This window comes from Sphaeramia orbicularis, chromosome 17 (assembly GCF_902148855.1).
Source record: "Sphaeramia orbicularis chromosome 17, fSphaOr1.1, whole genome shotgun sequence".
Lineage (NCBI taxonomy): Eukaryota > Metazoa > Chordata > Actinopteri > Kurtiformes > Apogonidae > Sphaeramia > Sphaeramia orbicularis.
The window spans coordinates 32,950,555-32,974,800 of record NC_043973.1 but is presented as its reverse complement, the minus strand read 5'-3'; the positions used below and the strand labels follow the sequence as shown (position 1 = coordinate 32,974,800).

Genomic DNA, 24,246 nt, shown 5'->3' with positions numbered 1-24,246 from the left:
GGTCAGATGCCAGGTTTTATAAAAGCAGCTTATTTTGTTGAAGCCAAAAAACACAACGGAAAAGTAGATTTAGTTTTATGTGTGCACAGAATTGATGAAATAATACTGATAATGTAGATCTTTTTGTGTGTGTGTGTGTGTGGATGTGTTTTGTTTTTTTTGTTTTTTTAACATAACGCACCATTAATTTATGTGGAAAATACTTATTCAGAAATCATGTGGTTAACATTATCCTCGTAATCAATGAACGTGTTTTCTGTTTTTTGTGGTAGAATTTGACTTTTGGAAAATAAAACATGATTGTAATGGAAAAAACGAGTGAATTAAGGCTGATGATGGTAGATTAATCAGTGCAGATAGAACAAGATGACCATAAATGCTGAAATAACAGGATAAACTGTAAAGATTCAGGAGCTGAGGTACTTAGATTTAGATTCAAAATAATTTCAAAAATTCCCAAATCCATTAAAAATGCTTCCTTTCTAAACTATACTGTTACCCATAAAGTTGGAATATTTTGATTTCATACACATTCCTGTATTTATTCCTATTTATACACATCAGTAATAACCTTTACCCATGTGTAATGATTATATACTGAAACCCAGTTAAACTTTATCTATCAAGAATAAATCACGTTGTTATAGTAATTTCATGAGAAGAGGTACAAATATTTTATGCCACCTTTATAGGTAACGGTGTGGTAGAGGAAGGTGCTGTAATGATGGACATGACCATGTTTTTGTGCATGTCATCCTGTTTCATCCTGCAGGGATGAATGGTTTTATAATAATCCAAATAATGCGGGATCAAAGTGTGGATCAGCAAAAATAGCATTTCTGGAAGTCAGATAAATAAACATCAAACAGAAAAAATGAAGGAAGGCCACGAAAGACAAGGCCATAGACAAAGAGAACAAGAGCAAATTAAGAACTTCCCATTAGATAAGGATTAATATTTTAATCTCAAATGGGTCGGACCAGTAAAATAGTAACAAAATAACCTGTAAATAATAACTCCACATTTTTCTCTTTGTTTTAAAAAAGTAAAAAAAGTAAAACTGCAATTTCAACAATAATATTCTGCCTCAGGTTATCCTTTACAAATGTGAATTACAACTTACAGATCACAGTGGGTCTACAACAGCACAAAACATTTAGTAACAGGCAAATATTGGTAAAATTCCTCTTATTTTTCTTAAGACATTTCAGGTTGTTCATGGTTGTTTAGATTATTCACATTTATTGTGAAAGGTTAGTTACCTCTGCCGAGGAGGTATGTTTTTGGTGGCGTTGGTTTGTGTGTCTGTCTGTGTGCAAGATGACTCAAAAACTTATGGATGGATTTGGAAGAAAATTTCAGGAAATGTTGATACTGGGACAAGGAACAAATGATTAAGTTTGGGTGGCAGGCACTGATCTGCCTTGGAGGAGGTCTGCGCTCTCCAAGTGCTTTTCTAGTTTGTAAATGTAAATACTTTATCATGTAATTTCTCTTTTTTAACACTTTTTTCACAGAGAAAAATGTGGAGTCCTGCTAATATTTTGCTGGTCTGGCCCACTTGAGATCATATTGGACTGTATGTGGTCCTGAACTGAAATCACTTTGACACTCTTTGACATTTGCACATTCCTCTCAGGGGCTGGACTGGACCCTTTGGTGGGCTGTTTTTAGCCCACGGGCCACATGTTTGACACCTCTGTTTTAATTACATTATAAAGGACTGATTCCAGGTCAGTTGAGAACTTAATGTGACGGCGACGTTTATTTCCTGGCAGGTTGTTGGAACAGTTTGACCTGAGCTCAGTGTGTTTGTGAGGTCAGTGTCAGAGCCTGTTTTAACAAACTTAACTAGATCAGATTATGACAGAACAACCAGGAAGTGTACCGTGTGATCTGTGACGGCGGCTGATTAGTGACTCAGGAATGGCTGACATAGGAGGTTTTTCCTGGATCAGAATGAGGTGCAGGTGGTACTGATCAGGTGTCCTGGACCTTTAGTCCTGTAAATCCAGGTCGATGGGAACAGATAGAACTGTGTCAACAGCCTACATCAGTCTTGCACCATCCACCACCATTCTGGAATAGGACTGAGGTTTTCTTACATTTACCTCATATTTTTATTTGGCAGTGGCTACTGCCACAGTACTGTGGCACAAAATATGAGTTTGTCTATTGCCACAGACCAATCAAATGTTAGCATTTGTACTAGAGCCAATCACAGACACTGTTCCATGAAGTAATTCTCCTCTTGTTGCTACAGTCCTGTGGTCAGATATGACGTATACTTCAGTTGCATGTTAGATGTGGCAGTGTGCTGTGTGACTTCTCAGTTCTGTGTCAGTTCAGTGTATAGAGTGCCATGGTCCTGTGGAATTCTGCTCTCTGAGCGTTGTCCCAGTGTTGGTTTTATCTACTGCCCCGCCCTTTGTGTAATGTAAATGTATCTGAAACACAACCATAGCTCACAGTGTAGGTGTGTATTTGGTTTTTACCTGCTACAGATCGAGCTCAGCATAGACACATTTGGCAGACAGACACATGTACTGATGTGATGAAATCTGCATAATACAAATACACATCAACAACCCAAACTAACACTTAAGGTACTGAAAGGTTGTTGTTCAATGTTCATGGGACTAAAGGTTCTGCTTCTGTCCATATTAGTCCAACAACAACAATGGTTTGTCTGAGTTTGCACCAGTTTTTAGCTTACCAGCCAATAGGCTGGTAAGCTACTGTCGTCATGCGGCGTCTGTCGTCATCGTCGTCTGTTGTCATCTGTTGTCGTCTGTCATTGTCGTTGTCTGTCGTTGTCTGTCGTCATCGTCTGTCGTCGTCGTCTGTCGTCCATTGCAAAACTTTCAAACGTCTTCTTCTCCGAAACTACAATTCCGATTGGCTTCAAACTTGGTATACAGCTTCTTTATGATGATGTCAGCAAAAGTTAGTGAAATTACTTGGATCTGGATCTGATTCTGGATTTGGTGCCACTTTGAAAAATTTCCCCATTATAAGAGATAGAAAGTGGATGGATGCAATAACTCAGTAAATATAAATTATATCCAGTGTAAATTTCTACAGTCCAGCCCTGATGGGGAGATGACCAAAACATAATGTCCACATGCTGATCAGGATGTTCTTCTGGATCTGGACTTGACGGAAAATTTAACATGAGCTCTTATGGGGAAAAAGTATCAATGATATCAAGCTGGAATTTGAATTTTTTACAGATCTGATTGGAATATGACCAAAACATGGGCTATTTCTGTAATAGAATAAATACACAGAACTGGGTGAGAATAAATGGCATCTGGGTACACTTCCCCATACAGGGCCATTGATCCTATTTTTAGTTGTTTAAAGCCAGTGTACAAAGAGATATTTTGGAAAATGAAAGTCACATGGACACTTTTCTTTCAGAGGGAGGAGATAAAAACCTGTTCAGAAAAATACCTAAATTAGCGTGGACTAAATTCTCTATGATCTCTGTTTTTATCAGTTTGCTAAAAGTTACAAATGGAAGAAGTTCAATGAGTAGAGTCCAATGAATTTAAGAAAATAATGTTGTGAACAAAAGTTTTATGGTGGCCACTTTGTAATTTTCCATACAAGAAAAACCGTCAGACATCAGACAAAGCTCTTACTGTAAAAATACTAAACTTTTGGCTGTAATAACATCTTCTTTTCACTGTTTTCACAACAACAGTCTCCTCGTCATTATAAATTAGAGCAGCCCTGTCTGGTTCTTCTGTTACAGTAGCTGACAATTATTAGAGTTAATAGAACAATCATTCAGAAACCGCAGATGTGTGATCCATCAGCAGTCAGTAACTAATGCCTGAATACATAGTAGACACACACACAAGTAAAGAAAGATAACAGAACGTCCTGATACAGAGACTGGATCAGGCTCATGTTAAGGTTATTGTTCAGTTGTTCTCTGTCTGTGACTAATCGTCATTATTTTTTCAATACTTCAAAACATATTTAAAAAAAAAAAAAAAAAAAAAAAAGAACAATCCTCTTACAGTACAGAGCTCTTGTATTAAATTCAGTGGGTAGGTTTAAGCTGATTTTCATTCTCGTGGGGCAAAGCCTGTAGTGGAAAGTACACTCACATGGGAACTTTTACGTAATTCAGTTGTTATAGTTATTGCAGCTTTGAAATGTTTGTGTCTCTGAGTTTGATGTAGTTTCAGTTCAGTTTTAGTTGCTTTTACAGGTATATAAGTGGTTTTATTGGAAGAAATTGGCTCATTTTAGTTTATTTTTTACTTAGTTTTAGTGTTACTTACAGATTTATGGATGAGTCTATCAGAGCTCTGTCATATATGTCATATATCTGTCATATATTCATATATGGTTTCTTGGATGAGGCCCATTGTGTTTCTCTGTGTGTTGCAGTTTCTATACTGACTTTGGTCCACTCAACCTGGCCATGCTCTACAGGTACTGCTGCAAACTCAACAAGAAGCTCAAGGTAATATTATACAAGTCAGACAGGACTGTGTTTCTCAACTCATGGAAACTGTTTAGAGATCTATGTTTGAATCAGGACCGCAACACTACAAACATATAACGGTCTTATAGAATATGACGCATTTATGTAGATTAAAAATTGAAATCGTATATGAAGTGGTTGAAGTCAACATATGAATCAGTGTTATAGAAATATGAATCAAAACATCACATAAAATAGTAATGATAGTGACTATTTTTTCCTTTACTCACTCGCTGATAATATTTGCATACTTTTACTCACATCAGAATATGGAAGTTTCATTGTCATAGACAGAGGTGGGTAGTAACACATTACATTTACTTCATTACATTTACTTAAGTAACTTTTTGCATAAATTGTACTTTTAAAAGTACTTTTATTATGACATACTTTTTACTTTTACTCGAGTGTATTTATAAAGAAGAAATGCTACTTCCACTCCATTGCAATGGTGCACATTCTACTAGTTACTTTTATTTTTGGTCATTTGTTAATGGACGAACCATTTGTTTTGTTTTGTTAGAAAGATTTCCGCCTAAAACTCACATGACTCACATGAGTTAAAGAAATTCGACAGAAGGGGAAGATATCTTAAGATAAAGATATCTAGGCTAACTCGTAAAAGTAAATAGAGAAACATGCGCAGTATCTGCCTCCATAAGAACAGACTGCAAATATTAAAGTGATGGAACCGACAATGATTATTGTGAGGTATATTTGTAACCAGCTGTAATGTTCCCATATATTGTCTATATATTTTAACATTTCATTTATTAATTATTGAATTTAAAAGAACAATAAATATGTTGTTACTCAGGAAGTACTCAGTACTTGAGTAATTTTTTCATTAAGTACTTTTTTACTTTTACTTGAGTAATTATTTGGATGACTACTTTTTACCTGTACATGAGTAATATGTTTCTAAAGTAACAGTACTTTTACTTGAGTCTAATATTTGGCTACTCTACCCACCTCTGGTCATAGATCATTTTCACTTTTACTTAATAAAAAGAGTTTTAATTTGAGTTTTTGTCACCTCAGTCCTTCGCAATATCCCGGAAGAAGCTGGTCCACTACACCAGTTATGACCAGAAAAAGAGAGCTAACGCTGCTGTCCTCATCGGTGCCTATGCTGTATGTATCTGTTTATTTATCCGTTTAACCATGTGTGCATCTGTCTGTGCGTCTGTCTGCTCTAAGTGAGTTTAACTCCTGTCTTAAAGGTTATCTATTTGAAAAGGAGTCCAGAGGAAGCCTACAGGACTCTGATCTCAGGGAACAACCCAGGCTATCTGCCCTTCAGGTCGGCACTTCATCACCATTCATTTTCTGTAGATTTGCAAATATAACCAGTAACTGTTTGATAGATTGATTACACTAAAGGCATTTTACTACAGCTGTTAATGTGTTATGTGTGTGATACAGGGATGCAGCTGTGGGAGAATGCTCCTTTAACCTCACTGTCCTCGACTGCCTACAAGGAATACGCAAGGTACTGGACAAACAGGACGATATGCTGAACTTATGCTGTGGAATAAAATGATAAACTTATCTGTGACACTTTAGAGCACAGGTGTCAAACATGTGGCCCGGGGGCCAAATCTGGCCCGCTAAAGGGTCCAATCCGGCCCTGCAGGATGAAAGTGCAAAAATGAACCTGAACAGTTCAGGTTGTCCAAATCCTTTTGGTTCAGGTTCCACATACAGACCAATGTGATCTACAGTCAAAATAGCAACACAATAACCTTTAAATAATGATGACAAATTTTCTTTGTGAAAAATTGAAGTGAAAAAAAATAACATTGCACTGTGAAAATATTTACATTTACAAAACTATTTTTTCACAATAAAATGCAAATAAATACATAAATAAAAACAAAGATGAACAACCCGAAATGTGCAATTTGAACAATATTCTGTCTGTCACTAAATGTTTGGTGCATTTATGGATCCACTGTGGTCTTTAGTTGTGTTAATAATGAAAGATGGAATATTGTAGAAATTGTTCAAATTTTAGTTCCAAACTCCAAAATTTTAACAACATTCTGTCTGTTACCAAATGTTTATGTAACATTGTGTGTAAATGTACATGTATAAATAATAAGTTGAGGCATAATATTGTTAAAATTGCACTAATTTTTCAAATGAAATTTCTGTTTTTTCAGGTTATTCACATCTTTTTTGTAAAATATAAATATTGTCATAATTTAATTGGGGTTTTTTTTGTACTAAAATAAAAAGAAAAACTTGGATTTGTCATTATTTATAGGTTATTAAGTCATTATTTTACTGGTCTGGCCCACTGCAGATCAAATTGGGCTAAATATGGAACTGAACCAAAATGAGTTTGACAGCCCTGCTTTAGAGTAAAGGTACAAATTATATTCTAAACAGTTACCAGTGTCTAAAAACATCTAAGCTCTAAAATATCTAGTAATTTGAACTCAGAATAATCTCATGTCTCATTTCAATGTTCAGAGACTAAAGGCTACGTTCAGACAGCAGGTCTTAATGCATAATTCGGATTTTTTGGTGAAATCCAATTTGTTTTTGTGTGCTCGTTCATATTACACATTAAATGCGTCTTCTATCAGTTTTGAGTATGAACTGAATGTGACCCTGAAGTGACCCGCATCCGCAAAAGAGGTCTTGATGGAATACATGACCACGCAGACACACACTGTGTTTATGGAAGTCGGTGTGTTTTTCCCACAGCTTCTCCTCCTGGGACGCAGAATTGTGACGTTTGTTGCATTTCAATGACGTAAAGGTCGGATAAATGCGACCTGGCCGTTCAAACTGAAGTCGCATTGGAAAATATCAGATACGTATATGGATTTAGGACCACATATGAAAGTGGCCTTGGTCGGATTTGAAAAAATCAGATTTGTGTTGTTCAAACTGTCTTTAACAGATTGGATTCAGGTCACACATGGGCCAAAAAAGCAGATTTGGGCCACATTTGCCTGCAGTCTGAACGTAGCCTTAGTCGTCAGTACAGAGACACTGATTCATCATAAACCCATTTAGACTGATGTCCGTGAAGTTGGAATTAAATGTCTGTACCTCTTATGAAATGATTGTGATGATGTGATTTATTATTGATAAAGTGAAACTGAGGAATAAAGAGGAATGTACCTGAAAACAAAATTAGTCTAACTTTATGGGAAACGGTGTAGAAGTGGTTGTAGAAACTTGTTTTTATGTTCACTTAATATTTTATCAGAAAAAGCCACTTTTGCTTTAGTGGGGTTTTTTTTCTACTAACAATTGAATTTACTGTAAACTTAAACATTTCCATGGTCAGTAAAGTAATTATTCTCCATTGAATACAAAGTTTAATATTACAATAAATAGTAATAAATCACTATAAAAGCTGAGCTGTATTTAAAAAACTGCTTAGGTCATAGGTCTTCAGTGATCTTTAACTGATGATTGAGTTAGTGTGAAATGAAGCCACATAAAGCTACAGCTACTTTATCATTAGTTTTTAGTGAAAAACAGGAATTTGCGATACATCCTTTATTAATGCATGTATTAAATCATCATCCATAAGTTAGGCATTACTGAAGTATACGATGTGTACCTTTTTACTTTACATAAACTCTGATAATCTCTGTGATGCTTGAAACACTGTTTTGTAACATGAAAGATTACTGTAACAGCGGTTCCACGATGTTCTTATTCTTAATCCTAATGTTTTATGAAAGTTGATTATGTGTAAAACCAACATAGTTACATAGTCACATATTTACATCACATAATCAGACTTTAAAAACTTCACTGATTCAGCTGACTGTTGCTTTGTGCTTCTTTCCTTTAGGCGTTGCAGCACGGCCTTATGGACTTTGAAAACTTTAGTACTGAGGAATATGAACATTATGAGGTAAGGACACATGAACCACAATATAACACCACACATATTCATAATTAGAAGACTGAAAGTAGAGTAGAAACAAACTGACAATGAAAATGCTGTACCAACCCTCATTTCTGCCCTTAGTGCAAGCAGTTTTCCTAAAGAAACAAATTCTTCGTGCTGAACAGCTTTGACATGAGCAAAATTTCTTAATTCACCACTCGTACTCGTACAACTTGTACAAATAATTACACAAATGAAATGACAATATTTACATATCTACCTTTACTGTGGTGGGCTTCTGGGTTCATTTAGCATGTAATAATGTCAGTGGTGAATGTGCATGATCTCCATTTGTTTGTGTGGGTTCTTTCCAAGTTCTCTGGCTTCCTTTCATTGTCCAAAGACAAGCGCTTTAATAGGTTAAATTGGTCACTCTATAGATGTGAGATAGAAAAGGTCAATATTTGAAGATCTGCCAGGTTTTCTAATAACTTTGGCCTCCACTGTGTATTGAGTCTTTATATGTGGACAAAGAGAGCACTGTCCAGTGAAGGTGTGAAATTTCCTGATTTCCACATCCTGCCACTTTAAGAATGTCAGCATCATGTGACTGTGTCAGCATCATTTCCTGGTTACAACCAAAGAAACTCCTCTTTCGACATACAGTTCCTGGTTTCCTCCTCTTTCAGTTTGACAGTTTGAAGATGGGCGTAACCAACAGTGAAAGAACAGGCAGACTGTACACACTGCACAAACTGGTTTCACTTCTACAAAAGTGAAACTCTCACTGCCATTCTCACAGACAGCAACATGGAGGACAAAGAAGCTCATCTGTACCAAGAAACAATTTCTTGTTCTATTTGTTTGGATCTACTGAAGGATCCAGTGACTATTCCCTGTGGTCATAGTTACTGCCTTAGCTGTATTAAAACCCACTGGAAAGAAGAGGATAAACAGAAAATCTACACCTGCCCTCAATGCGGACAGAGCTTCAGCCTAAGGCCTGCTCTGGTGAAAAACACCATGTTGGCACATTTAGTGGAAGAGTTGAAGAAGACTGGGCTCCAACCTGCACCAGTCCATCAATTTTATGCTGGACCTGAAGATGTGGCTTGTGATATCTGCACTGGGAGAAAATTGAAAGCAGTTAAGTCATGCCTGCATTGTCCAGCTTCTTACTGTGAGAAACACCTTCAGCCTCATTATGATGCTGCTCCATTAATGAAACACAAGTAGATCGACCCCTCAGAGAAGCTCCAGGAGAGAATCTGCCCCCTTCATGATGAGGTGATGAAGATGTTCTGTCGCACTGATCAGCAGTGTATATGTTACCTTTGTTCTGTCGATGAACATAGAGGCCATGATACAGTTTCAGCAGCAGCAGAAAGGACTGAGAGGCAGAAAGAGCTGGAGGTGAGACGACAGAAAATCCAGGAGAGAATCCAGGACAAAGAGAAAGAGGTGGTGGTGCTTCAACAAGAGGCAGAAGCAATCATTGGCTCTGCTGACCAAGCAATAGAGAAAAGTGTGAAGACCTTCACTGAACTGATCCGTCTCATGGAGGAAATAAGTTTCGATGTGAACCAGCAAATCAGATCTCAACAGGAAACTGAACTGAGTCGAGTTAAAGAGATTCAGGAGAAACTAGAGCAGGAGATCTCTGAACTGAGGAGGAAAGATGCTGAGCTGGAGAAACTCTCACACACAGAGGATCACAATCAGTTTATACAAAATTATTCCCCACTGTCAAAAGTCAGTGAAGCCGTAGAGTCATGTATCGATAAAGTCCATGGTCTGCGGTACTTTGAGGATGTGATGGCACCTGTGTGGGACCTCAGAGATGAGCTACATCACACTCTGAGTGAAGAATGGCCAGACATCTCACTGACAGCCAGCCAAGTGGATGTTTTATTATCACATCCAGAATATAAACTACAGAGAGCTGGATTCTTAAAATATTCATGCAAAATCACCCTGGATCCAAATACAGCAAACACAGGGCTGTTATTGTCTGAGGGGAACAAAAGAGCAACACGAACAAGTCAAAAAATGGATTACTCTCATCACCCAGACAGATTCACTGACTGGTGGCAGGTCCTGAGCAGAGACAGTCTGACTGGTCGCTGTTACTGGGAGGTGGAATGGAGCGGACTGGCAATTTACATAGCTGTAGTATATGATAGTATTACGAGAGAAGGGTGCTCATACAAATGTGGATTTGGATACAATGATAAATCTTGGTCTTTACATTGTAATAACACCTGTTACTCGTTTCGGTATGATGGTGTCAGCTCTCTCATCTCAGGTCCTCCATCCTCAAGGACTGGAGTGTATCAGGATCACAGAGTGGGTGTTTTGTCCTTCTACAGCGTCTCTGAAACCATGACTCTGCTCCACAGAGTCCAGACCACATTCACTCAGCCTCTGCATGTTGGACTTGGGCTTGTTCGTGATGGAACTACAGCAAACTTTTGGTAGTTGTTTTAGTAGTTGATCAGATCAAACTTTATGTAACTGTCTATGCTAGCATCCAGAAAGATACAGGGACAGATTCAGGGACTACTTGGCTTTTACAGGTGCTAAATGGGTACAAATGAGTCCAAAACATTGTGTGTAGTTCATAAAGTAATCACAAAGGGTGGAATTCACTGTAAAACGTACTTCCCAGCAGATGGACCCAGTGTTGTATTTGTTTTATTTGCATAGATGTGGGGAATATCCATACACACAAGCCTTGTCACCAGTGCACACTGCACCACGCAGTTGAGACAAATACCACCTGTTGGAAGCTGGAATTAACTGTATGCGAACTCACCTCTGACTTTGCTTCTGCCTAGTACAGGCAGGAGGTGGTGAGAGGCTAAAATATATGAAGCTATGTTTTTGGGGATTGTGTCATAAATTTTTTTCTCTCAATCATTTTGCCTCGGAACATTGTTCATTTAGATAAATATGCAACTGTGGCCACAACTGTCACAAACACTAATGTAGCTCCTCAAGGACTGAAGCAGATATTTCTAATTTCTTTGAAAGTAATTCTTCACCTTACAACTATAGTTAGTTATTGATAAATTTGGTAGAATTGTGATTTTATGAGTTGTTTTTAGGCAATTAAGTTAACCAAGTTAATATGCTAATGTAGAAGGAACTTCTTTTTACATATTGTAGCATTTTATGGTTTCTTTCAGAATAAAATGATCCGTCTTCATCTGTTCTTGTGTGAAATAAACATGACTCCATGGGTTGGTTTTTCCTGCTGTCCGCAACAGTTTTTAGCCACCAGTGAACACTGTAAAACACTACCAATGACCAAATAAACCTTAATACTAGACTCCTGTTTATTTGTATTCTGAGATCACAGAAATGTACAGCTCAGTTGATATGTAGCCATGTTACATTAGCTACTGTACAGCAGATAGAATGTGTTTACTTGGGTGTTTTTGACAGCATTTACTTTTTTGTGTATTTTAATATTCTTTTATTCAGCACTTCTATCGTAGGGCACTGATCTTCCATCAGATCACAGCATCATATTGGACTTTTCTGTTACTGATATTTTAGAATTTGGTACCAAAAGTACCCACTGTTCACCTGGGGCTCTTTGTTTTTTCTGCATGTTCTCAGAGAGTAGAAAATGGAGATATGAACTGGATCATTCCTGGAAAAATCCTGGCTTTCAGCAGTCCCCACCCTCGCAGTAAGATAGAAAACGGTAAGTGAAAAAACTTCTAAACACTTTCCTCAGAAACACTTGTTTAGAAATAGGTGCCTAAAAGTGGCATAGAGCAAAATAAAGAGCAGGATTAAGTCCTAGTTCATCCCTCTGAACTGACTTCCATTGAACCGATGGTGTCTGCAGGTTACCCTCTCCACGCTCCAGAGGCGTACTTTGCCTATTTTCATGAAAACAACGTAACAGCCGTAGTGCGTCTGAACAGGAAGTTATATGAAGGCAGGCGCTTTGAAGATGCAGGCTTTGAGCACCATGACCTCTTCTTCCTCGATGGGACCACGCCCTCTGACCTCATCATCAGGCGCTTTCTGCACATATGTGAAAGTACTAAAGGTGCAGTGGCGGTGCATTGTAAAGGTGAGCGGTTTTTTTTTTCAGAACAGAACAAAACAAAACAGAAAACATTGAATATCATTTGTGACTTCTCATGCACTTACATGTGTTTTTCTTTCCTCTTCCTATCACAGCTGGCCTGGGTCGGACGGGCACTCTGATTGGCTGTTACCTGATGAAACATTTCCGGTTTACTGCAGCTGAGGCCATCGCTTGGATCCGGATCTGCCGGCCTGGATCCATTATCGGTCCTCAGCAGAACTTCTTAGAGGAGTAAGTGTTGGCTTTAGTGCGACTCCACACTACAGACACTTCAACTGCAGAATAACAATAAGAAAAGTCATTATTTATCTATCTAACTGTTGCTTTAAAACAGACTGGACATAATCTCCCTAAATGCTTGTTGCAGTTTTGTATATCTCTATGGATTTTACAGATATATTATTTAATACAGGGGTCTCAAACATGGGGCCCGCCAAAGTTTCCAATCCAGCCCCAGGGATGAATTTGCAAAGTGCAAAAATTCCACAGTCAGGGCTGTGAAACTCATTTTAGTTCAGGTTCCACATACAGACCAATATGATCTACAGCACAGGTGTCAAACATGCGGCCAGGGGGCCAAATCTGGCCCGCCAAAGGTTCCATTCCGGCCCTGCAGGATGAAAGTGCAAAAACGAACCTGAACAGTCCAGGTTGTCCAAATCATTGTGGTTCAGGTTCCACATACAGACCAATGTGATCTACAGTCAAAATAACAACACAATAACCCATAAATAATGACAACGACAAATCTTAATTGTGAAAAATTATGTTGAAAAAATTTAAGTGAAAAAAATAACATTACACTGTGAAAATATTTACATTTACAAAACCTTTCTTTCACAATAAAATGCAAATAAATACATAAATAAAAACAAAGATAAACAACCCGAAATGTGTAATTAGAACAGTATTTTGTTTGTTCCTAAATGTTTTGTGCATTTATGGATCCACTGGCTTCTGTAGTTGTGTTAATAATAACAGATGGAATTGTTACAACCTGAGACTAGTGGAACCCAAGTGTGTGTGGTGAACGACAACAGACAGACTCGAACGAGTGTGAATGCAATTTAAAATGTATTTGTCCATGCAACGTACAGAAGAAAAGCAAACTCTGATAAAGGAGAACCAAGGGCGTCACCGAACCTGGGAGATAAACACGAACTGACCCAAGGGAACTGGACCTGAAAACACAGCAAAGTAGTGATGGGTCTGGCAACACCGATGCGTCGGCAAAACCCCGTGTCGGTGCGCATATAGCTTCGAGAAAGTCACGTGACCGATACAGGAAGTGTTTGGAACTGACACTGAGGCGCCAAACCATGTTTATAAGGAAGCGCATCTGTCAACCGGATGCATCTGCCAAAAGAATCTCTGATCTTTTGCGGTTCATCGTCAAATTCATCAAGAATTATGGAGCAGCCTCAAGCCAAAAGAAAAGTTTCCACCGTGTGGGAGCATTTGGATCTGGTGTGGGAAAATAAGGGATTTGTTTGAATTTCCTTGTTGTTTCATCCTGTTCCTCTCAGAGTTTCCACTTGATCTATCTGAATTCAAATTCATTTCAAAGTGATTCTTAGTTTACTATTCATATTATTTTCTGCAGGTTAAATGTCGCATTTGTTGGACAGAACTTTCCTATTTAAACAAAAGCACCTCCTCAGTGCTGAGGCATTCTAGGGCCAGGCATGAGAATGAAGTCCAGATCCACCAGGACCAACTCAGCTGTACAGCCATTCTACAACTGACTCACAGTTGCTTTATTGATAATTAATTCCTATTAATTTATTCTTTACTTCATTTTTAACCATCAAGCTCAAAACGTTGGATTTTTTTTTTTTTTAAGAAAAATTTGTAAAAGAAAAAAAAAAAAAATCCCAGTCCACAAGCATCCTCATTCACAACACATTCACTTAGATTTTCACGTCATGATCCATGTTCACATTATTTATTGACTGTATCAAAAAATATCAAAGATATTTTAAATTTAAATGAAGATATGAAATAATACAATATAAAATACAATGACTTAAATTATATTATTGTATATACTAGGTCACAGGTGCCAAACATGAGGCCCGGGGGCCAAATCCGGCCTGCCAAAGGGTCCAATCTGGCCCTTGGGATGAATTTGTGAAATGCAAAAATTGCACTAAGATATGAACAGTTCTTTAGTTCAGTTTCCACATTCAGACCAATTCAATCTCAAGTGGACAGGACTAATAAAATACTATCATAACAACATATAATTAACGACAACTCCAAATTTTTCTCTTTGTTTTAGTGTAAACACATGAAAATATTTACATTTACAAAGTATAATTTCTCAAAAAATGTGAATAACCTGAACAAATATGAACAACCTGAAATGACTTAAGAGAAGTAAGTACAATTTTAATAAGATTCTGCCTGTTACTAAATGTTTTGTGTATTTGTAGATCCACTATGATCTGTAAGTTATAATATACATGTGTAAATGATAAACTGAGGCAGAATATTGTTAAAATTACACTTATTTTTTCAGTTTGTTCATGTTATTCACATCTTTTGAAAGGAGAGTTTGTAGATGTTAACCTTTTCATAATGTAAATGTACTTTTTTCCACTCTAAAACATAGACAAATTTTGGAGTTGACATTATTTCTATATTATTATGTTATTATTTTACTAGTCCAGCCCACTTCAGATCATATTTAGCTGAATGTGGCCCCTGAACTAAAATGAGTTTGACACCCCTGTACTAGGTCATCAAATCAGTGTCAGTTGAGTCTGTCCACTAGGTTGCCTGTAGGGATTTTGAAGGTCCAGCAGGTGTCAGTATTCAGCGACACAGTATCAATACAGTTTGGCAATGTGTCGAAACGCTTCATGACGCCTCATCTACCCATCACTACAGCAAAGTGTGGAGTTCAAAAATACACACCGGGAAAGGAACACAAGATGTAAACCAAGAGTAGATATATACGACGGTCTGAACTCAGACACAGACTCAATGAACAAAAACCCAAGCACCAGGAAACCACTATACCAAGTACACAAAAAATGAGAGAGACCATCTTACCAGCATGGAAGCGAAGACCTTCTGGCATAAGCAGGAGGAGAGCTTGATTGCAGATCAGCTCCTGGTGTGTGCCATTACCTGGTCAATCCCAGAGGGGGAGGGGAGGAAACAAAGGACACAACCAAACCAAACCAAGAAGTGGATCATGACAGGAATATTGTAGAAACTGTTCAAATTTTAAATCCAAACTCCAAAATTTGAACAAAATTCTGCCTGTTACCAAATGTTTATGGAACACTGTGTGTAATGTACATGTATAAATAATAAGTCCAGGCATAATATTGTTAAAATTGCATTACTTTTTCAAATGAAATTTCTGTTTTTTCAGGTTTGTAAATATTTTTATAATTTAATTGGTGTTTTTTTTTTTTTTTTAACTAAAACGAAAAGAAAAACTTGGATTTGTCATTATTTATAGGTTATTAAGTCATTATTTTACTGGTCTGGACCACTACAGATCAAATTGGGCTAAATATGGAACTGAACCAAAATGAGTTTGACAGCCCTGATCTACAGTCAAATAATAACAGCAGAATAACCGAAAAAAAATAATGACTCCATATTTTCTTCTCGGTTTGATGTGAAAATAATATTACACTATGCCTATAAATAATGACAGCTTCAAAGTTTTGTCTTTGTTTTACTGCAGAAAATATTAACATTTACAAACTATCCTGTAACAATAAAATGTGAATAACCTGAACAAATATGAACAACCTGAAATGTCTAAAGAAAATTAAGCACAATTTGAACTATTTTCTGCCTGTTATTAAGTGTTTAGTGTCTTTGTAGATCTGACCCACTATGCACATATACAAATGAGATGTTGAGGCATAATATTGATAAAATTGCACGTATTTTTCTTAAGAAATTTCAGTTTTTTCAGGTTATTCACATTTTTTTGTTCGGATTGTTTATAAAAGTAAGTATTTTCATAATTTAATGTTTTGTTTTGCACTAAAACACAGACAAAAATTTGGAGTTGTCATTATTTATAGGTTATTATGCTGTTATTTTACTGGTCCAACCCACTGGAGATTAAATCAGGCTAAATGTGGCCCCTGAAAGAAAACGAGTTTGACACCCCTGATTTAATATATGGAGCAAGTAAAGAGATTTCCTATATAAATGTCATTATAATGTGTTTTGAACAACATATCAGATATTACTGATGTGGGTACAGTTACACTAATTTCACAACAAAGAAAATGAAGTGCACAAAACAGAAGCAGCTGTGTAGATACAGAAAATCAACACCTCCCATCTGAAAAAAACCCCCCCCAAAAAAAACAGTTTTTGGAGAAAACTAAAAAATCTTATTGTTTCTTGCAGAATGCTATTTGTTAACAATACCCAATAAGTAATACACTGTTTTTGGACTATATCATGTATTATAGGCTCCTATCAATCTTCAATAAACGTGAAATATACTGTATGTTGATATATTTTTAATTTTCTTATATTCAGGTTACTTCACATGTAGAACCAAAGCTCTTTTTTTCTTTTTTCTCTGTTGTAGTTTCAGTTAAAAGTTCAGATGACTGTAACAAAAACACTCAAATACGGTCAGTGTACACATACAGTAGACTATTCTTAATATTGTGTGCTCTTTGTGTACTTGTAGGAAACAGCACAGTTTGTGGGTGCAGGGTGATGTCCATCGTTCTAAACAGAAACTGGTTCAGCAGCGACAGAGCCGCCAACAGTTCCAGCATCAGCGGCAGCAGCAGCAGCTCCAAAGCCCCGATGAGTCCGACGGAGGGAAACAGCAAGCCATGTCCCGCCTCCTGTCCAGCATGGATGACCTGTCAATCAACACCTCCCTCTACAAATCATACAGCCTGGATGAGGTGAGGGGCGGGGCTTTATGGCATCTTTACAAATAGAAAGTGATCATGTGATGTTCAAGTACCAACCGTACTTACAGTTAGGGATGTAATGATATGAACATTTCATTTTATTGTGACCAAATTATCACGGTTATTATTATTATCGCGGTATTGTTGAAATGTGGTCAAAATGTTCAAAAAGTACTTATACACACACTGAAATAATTTGAAAAAAAAAAACAAAAAACAAACAAATAAAATAGGCACAATGTACTTTCTGTTGCAGATACATTCAAATATTAACATGTAAACATCAAACATACAAATGTGCATTAAAGATAAGTATTTATGTGTATTTTTGCACATCTTTTGTCTACTTTAGTATGTTTTTAGTGTATTTTTGCATATTTTTTATATACTTAAGTATATTTTTAGTGTTAGTTTAGTTTTGTATACTTTAGTGTATTTTTTCTTATTTTTAATATACTTTAATATGTTTTTAGTGTATTTTTGCATATTTTTTGTATACTTTAGTATGTTTTTAGTTTATTTTTTGGACATTTTTTGTATACTTTAGTGTATTTTTGCTTATTTTTAGTATACTTTAGTATGTTTTTAGTGTATTTTTGCATATTTTTTGTATACTTTCATCTGTTTTTAGTGTATTTTTGCAATTTTTTTGTATACTTTAGTATATTTTTTGCTTATTTTTAGTATACTTTAGTATTTTTAGTGTATTTTTGCATATTTTTTGTATACTTTAGTGTATTTTTGCATATTTTTTGTATAATTGAGTATGTTTTTAGTGTGTTTTTCCATATTTTTTGTATATTTTAGTGTATTTTTGCATATTTTGTATATTTTAGTATATTTTTAGTGTATTTTTGTATATTTTTGTATACTTTAGTGTATTTTTGCATATTTTTAGTATACTGTAGTATGTTTTTAGTGAATTTTGGCATATTTTTTGTATACTTCAGTGTATTTTTGCATATTTTTTGTATAATTATGTTTTTAGCGTGTTTTTCCATATTTTTTTAAATATATTTTAGTGTATTTTTGCATATTTTGTATACTTTAGTGTATTTTTTGCTCATTTTTAGTATACTTTAGTATGTTTTTAGTGTATTTTTGCATATTTTTTGTATAATTGAGTATGTTTTTAGTGCGTTTTTCCATATGTTTTGTATATTTTAGTATATTGTTGCATATTTTTAGTGTAGTTTAGTATATCTTTAGTGTATTTCTTGCATATTTTTGTATACTTTAGTGTATTTTTAGTGTAATGGTGTGAGAAACGTTTGTATCTGTCATTATTTCTAGTTTATTCTGTTCTTATTTGACTGATTCTGATCCACTTTAGCTCGTACTGGTCTAAATGTGGAACCTGAACGAACATGAGTGTACAACAGTGAATGCTAAACATACAAATGTGCATTAAAGATGGCACCTTATCGCCATTGTTGGACCATTTTCCATATCAAGTTTGTGTTCAAAGTGCGGTAATCAAACACGGTTATCATGATAATTAGAATTTAAACGGTAATACTAACCTTTGGGAATTTTACCACAGTGTATCATTATACCAGTAATCGTTACATCCCTACTTACAATGAAGTATTTCTGTTTTATGCAAGTTTATACTTCTACCCTTTTATATCTGTGAGTAAAATGTTATAATTATTACCTTCTACATTTGTCTGGCAGCTTTAATTATTTCTCAGATTACAGGTTTTTATCCCTGTCCTCCAAATGTGTTAAATATAAATGTTTCTGATAAACTAAAGGATGTAGAAAATCCCCTTCTCTTTCTTCACATCTATAAAATATAACATACACATTAATGCAACAATAAAACAAATATAAAAACATCAAATGAAAAAGTAAAACACCAACTTAGACCATTTTACTACAAAATGAATAGTTGTACTTTCGTTGCTCTAGTTACATTTCGCTGATAAAACATTTTCGACAGATGCTTATTGTTGCTATGGTTACAAACAAACTTCTGCATTCATTTTACTGCCTTCATTCATTACTGCCTGTGTGTTATAATTTGTTAAACACTGCTGTGGTTTGCTCGCAGAAAGTACTTTTAAGATTTTTCAGGTAACAATGTGGGTGTTGATGGTTAAAAATCTGACCAGACATTTATGGAGCTTTACTTCCAGTCTGTCAGTCAATATGGATCAACCTTATAGTGGACAATATTTTATAAATTTAACACGCCACCAAATGAGGCACTTGTAAGATAATTGATACTAACCTAGTCTGATGCTGAATCAGAGCAATGCATATAATGTCTTGTTCAGACAGTAAAAATTCCAAAATGCAATGGATGTTGAGGACATTTGAGAACATCCTTGAGATTTTCAAAGTTAAACAAAAAAAAAAAGTTTCACAAAAAATATATATATATATATTTTTTTTTGACGAGTTACAGCTGACAAGGTAAAAAAAATACCTAGAAATATATTTATTTTTGTATGTATTTATTTAGCACATAACAGTTTAACACAATGTTGATTTAAAATATAAAACAAACAAACAAACAAAAAAACTACCAAAATACACGTAAAGACCAAAAAATAATAACAACATGTGCATGGGAAAGGTAAAAGCCAAAAAGGTTTATAAAACCAACATACCCATAAAAACTAAAAAATGAACTAGGAATAAAATACTATTATTTTACAGTCAAAAAAACATAACAGGTTCAGCTATCTGAAATCATGCATGTTATGCATCATGCATACATGTTTTTATTGGTGCTAATGTGTCAATAAAGTAGGTTAAAGTGAGAAAATTATTATCAGATCATATAGGTCAGGGGTGTCAATCTCATTTTAGTCCAGGGGCCACATTCAGCTAAATTTGATCTGAAGTGGGCCGAACCAGTAAAATAATAACATAATAATATATAAATAATGTCAACTCCAATTTTTTTTTTTTTTAGTGCAAACCCCCCCCCCCATTAAATTATGAAAATACTTACTTTTGTTATCTATCCAAATAAAAAAATGTGAATAACCTGAAAAAAATGAAATTTCTTGAGAAAAATAAGTGCAATTTTAACAATATTCTGCCTCAACGTATCATTAATGTGTGCATTATGGATCAATAATATATTAATATATAAATAATGTCAACTCCAAACTTTTCTCTGTGTTTTAGAGTGAAAAAGTAAATGTACATTATGAAAAGGTTTACAGCTACAAACTATCCTTTCAAAAGATGTGAATAACATGAACAAACTGAAAAAATAAGTGTAATTTTAACAATATTCTGCCTCAGTTTATCGTTTACACATGTACATTATAACTTACAGATCACAGTGGATCTACAAATACACAAAACATTTAACAACAGGCAGAATACTGTTAAAATTACACTTATTTCTCATAAGAAATTTCAGGTTGTTCATATTTGTTCAGGTTATTCACATTTTTTGTGAAATTATACTTTGTTTTAGTGTAAATACATGAAAATATTTACATTTACAAAGAGAAAAATGCGGAGTTGTCATTATTTCTATGTTATTATGATAGTATTTGACTGGTCCTGCCCACTTGAGATTGAATTGGTCTGAATGTGGAACCTGAACTAAAAGGATTGTTAATTTCTTGAGTGTAATTTTTGCATTTCACAAATTCATCCCAAGGGACGCATGTTTGACACCTGTGATACAGGTGAAGTTATGTGGAAAAAAAGACACTAAACATGGGTATGGTAAACTTTTGTTATGTGGTATGTACCAAAAAAGGCTCAGATTCCTAATAAATCCTTCTCTCTCAGCTCATAAATAAATATTATCATTGGCAGAGTTGATATTAAGTCCCGCCTCTTCTTTGGTTTGATTTGTCGGTGACATAAAGTGACAGTGACATTTGCAGTTGGTCCTACATGTTGGATACAGTGAAGAGTGTGAATGCCCACTACTGTTCATAACACTGGATGAGTTGTCATATTTCATAGTAATAGTTTCTCTTTCTGTGTGTAGAATAACTGCATGGAAACGGCTCTAACACAAGGAGACAAACTCAGAGCACTGAAGGGAAAACGATCACCTAGACCCACCCCCTCCTCCTTACGGTAAACTGCTGCATGTGTGTTTGTGTGGATGAGTGCTACCATAAGTTACAGAGTCAAAGTACATAAAGCAGATCCCCGAAAAAACAATGTATAGCACGTCAGAGACAGTAGATGTATTCATGTGCTGTTTTTGTTCCCTTTTCATGCTGCAGCCTGTACTGCTGATGTTATTGAAAAAAGACACTGATTGCTTTGGGTGCGACAGCCAATCATAGGAAGGTGAAACTTTACCTCAGTTACTTCAAGAAATATTATTTTAAGGGGCAGAAAAGGCATTGCATCATTGTGGCACATGAGAAAAAGACTGGATATAAATACATAAAAGGTGGCATTAGTATAGAAAAATGTTTTATAGACATGTTTTACATTAAACATCGCTTCTGTTTTTGTGTATTTCCTGCCTTTTTATGAATACTGTGCATGTGTTAGCAACTTGGTGAACATTCTGATGGATGGATGGATGGATGGATGGATGGATGGATGGAACACATATAATGCCATTCTAACTCAGGCTGCTCTGTGTTTTCTGTTCAGGTTAAATCTGCCCAAATCGTCCCATTGCTCCATCCTTCTTCCACCCAAATCTTGTAAAGTCCCTCTCTCATTCTCCTCATCTTCCTCATCCTCTAAGATCATACGAAGCCCTTCGTCCACTGTACAAATTAGGAGGTTGGTGTCAACATTTTTGTTCCTTTTAACCTGCTCAGATATCTGTATGCTTTAGACATGGCAGTAAAAACAAGCTGCTTGATTTATGTTTCAATATACAGCAAGTGGTTCCAGGTACAACTAACCCCACCCCTGACACATGTTGTAGCTTATTTTGTCATAGATCTATCTGATGTCATTATGTCTATGCTTGTGCTGATGTCAGCATAGACAGACAACAGAGACAGATTTTGGCCATTATAAGTAAATGGGGGGAAAAAAAAGGATTTTAAAAAGTCATAAAAAATTGGAACTTTGACCTATTTTTCCCAAAATTTAATCACATTTATTGTGGGTCACTAGAAATCTATAAACCCAATTTGGTATGAATTCAACTAATAGTTTTTCTGCTAAAATGTTAACAATCAAAGAAACAAACTGAACCAAAAACGATACATGCATGTGCTGGTGTCAGCATATCAACTGCCTCTATATATGTGGCAAGTTTGAAGTAAACTGAAACAAAATTGATGTTTTTATAGACATTTGAAATTTCACCCATTATAAGTAAAGGGGAGAAGAAAAAAGAGATTTTAAAAAATTCATAAAAAATTGAAACTTTGACATATCTTTCCCAAAATGTAATCACATTTATTCTGGGTCACTGGCAATCTATAAATCCAATTTGGTATGAATTCAACCAGTAGTTTTGCTGCTAAAATGTTAACAATCAAAGAAACAAACTGAACCAAAAACAATAGCCCTTGCCTCCCCTTTGGGGGGGCAGGGTAAAAACCTAAACTGAAATACAGCGCTCAAAGAGATGAGCAGTATTTAAAAAAAAAAAAAAAACAAGGTAATTCTGTTAATGTTGTTCTCCACTACACAGTAAAAGTAGTTAACTGTATTTGTGCAAGTAGTAAAAAGCCTTGTACTTCAATTTTGACTTTTGCACATTTCAAAAAGAAACAAACTCCAATGATAAATGAACCCACAGGACTAACTAACAAATGCAGCAGCTTCAGACATTTACAGCCCAACACTGAATCAATTAAATAATCTGAACTTTTATGAACATTAAACTGAACTATAACTCAGAGGCATTTACATACAACAAATCCTATACATAGTCCCTACTATTTATTTATAGAAATATATTGAAATGACTTCAGTGAGTACACGGAGTGTGAATGGCCTGTACTAATCAAACATCTTTTCCTCCTCAGTCCTTTTAGTCTCAGTCTCTTCAGCACGAGGCCTGCCGTCATTCGCTGAGGATGTCGACAACAAAAACTCGTGTTCCAGCTGTCAAGGCCTTAAATCTTTTATCATTGTGTAATAAAATCTTGAAACCCTTTGTTATGTAAGACAATATGAGCTTTGTATATGCAAGTGAAGATTCAAGACATTCAGTTAAAGCCTGTCTGGTTATTTTAATCAGGTAGAATGGACTGGTCTGATGATTTCTGGTAGGTGGGGTTAAATTACAGGGATAAGAAGGAAAAACATTAAGGAAATAATTAAACCAGCAGTCTACATACTCTAATATTGCTTTATTTAAGAGTAAACTTTCATTTAGGAGCAGTAATGCAACACTATTTTATTTTGGGAAATCAGTACAAAATAGTATGTTTCTGGGGGGTTTTCTGTCAGTTTCTCTTTTCATTAAATAATTTAATAAAGTACAATCAAAGCTGTGTGACACAAACATGATATCCTAAATGTACAAATAAATGAACTCAACAAATGAATGAATAAATGTGCAATATGTTTTTATCAGCTCAGCGGTTTCAACACAGATAGTTTGTCAGTCAAAATATACAAATGATGAAGAAAAGTTGAAGATAAAAATGCACAGATGTCTGTTTGTGTGTAGCTTTGTAAACATTCTGCCATTAACATATTTCTTTTTACGCAAATCATCCTTTATTGATTCGTCAGTTCTATGAAATACAGTAATGCGCTGATAATTTACTTGTCATTCATTCACACTGGTACAGTCGACTTCTGATATGGTGATAAGCTTGTTTCTAAATGTTGCTATATAGATTTGTCATTTTAAATAAATGAATAAATGTCGCTTCTGGTAAAACAAATGTTTCATTGTGTTATTTATTGAGTAGATGGGATGAATTTCTACGGCTTT

General features: G+C 35.5%; 2 protein-coding genes across 4 annotated transcripts in view; both read left to right on the top strand.

Moving 5' to 3' along the window:
* LOC115436991 (dual specificity protein phosphatase CDC14AB-like) overlaps positions 1–23,803 on the top strand; it is a 33,493-nt gene extending 9,690 nt beyond the window's left edge. Inside the window, exons 3-14 of one of the 3 annotated variants that reach the window (XM_030160035.1) lie at positions 4,408–4,483; positions 5,546–5,638; positions 5,728–5,807; positions 5,930–5,996; positions 8,328–8,390; positions 11,991–12,078; positions 12,226–12,456; positions 12,567–12,705; positions 17,156–17,381; positions 21,361–21,452; positions 21,987–22,121; positions 23,327–23,803. In XM_030160035.1, the coding sequence (XP_030015895.1) occupies positions 4,408–4,483; positions 5,546–5,638; positions 5,728–5,807; positions 5,930–5,996; positions 8,328–8,390; positions 11,991–12,078; positions 12,226–12,456; positions 12,567–12,705; positions 17,156–17,381; positions 21,361–21,452; positions 21,987–22,121; positions 23,327–23,375 (1,339 nt within the window). In that variant the 3' untranslated portion in view covers positions 23,376–23,803. Of the gene's footprint in view, positions 1–4,407; positions 4,484–5,545; positions 5,639–5,727; positions 5,808–5,929; positions 5,997–8,327; positions 8,391–11,990; positions 12,079–12,225; positions 12,457–12,566; positions 12,706–17,155; positions 17,449–18,949; positions 19,084–21,360; positions 21,453–21,604; positions 21,622–21,986; positions 22,122–23,326 lie in introns of those variants that run through there. The other 2 variants (XM_030160036.1, XM_030160037.1) reach the window with 2 other exon arrangements.
* Positions 9,151–10,983, top strand: LOC115436992 (tripartite motif-containing protein 16-like). The gene has a single exon (XM_030160038.1). The coding sequence runs from the start codon at positions 9,657–9,659 to the stop codon at positions 10,842–10,844; it is 1,188 nt and encodes a 395-aa protein (XP_030015898.1). The 5' UTR covers positions 9,151–9,656; the 3' UTR covers positions 10,845–10,983.
* Positions 23,804–24,246: the final 443 nt, after the last annotated feature.

What these genes read in the sequence shown, in the direction of transcription:
- LOC115436992 (XM_030160038.1), top strand. Translation starts at nt 9,657, where the DNA reads ATGAAGATGTTCTGTCGCACTGATCAGCAGTGTATATGTTACCTTTGT.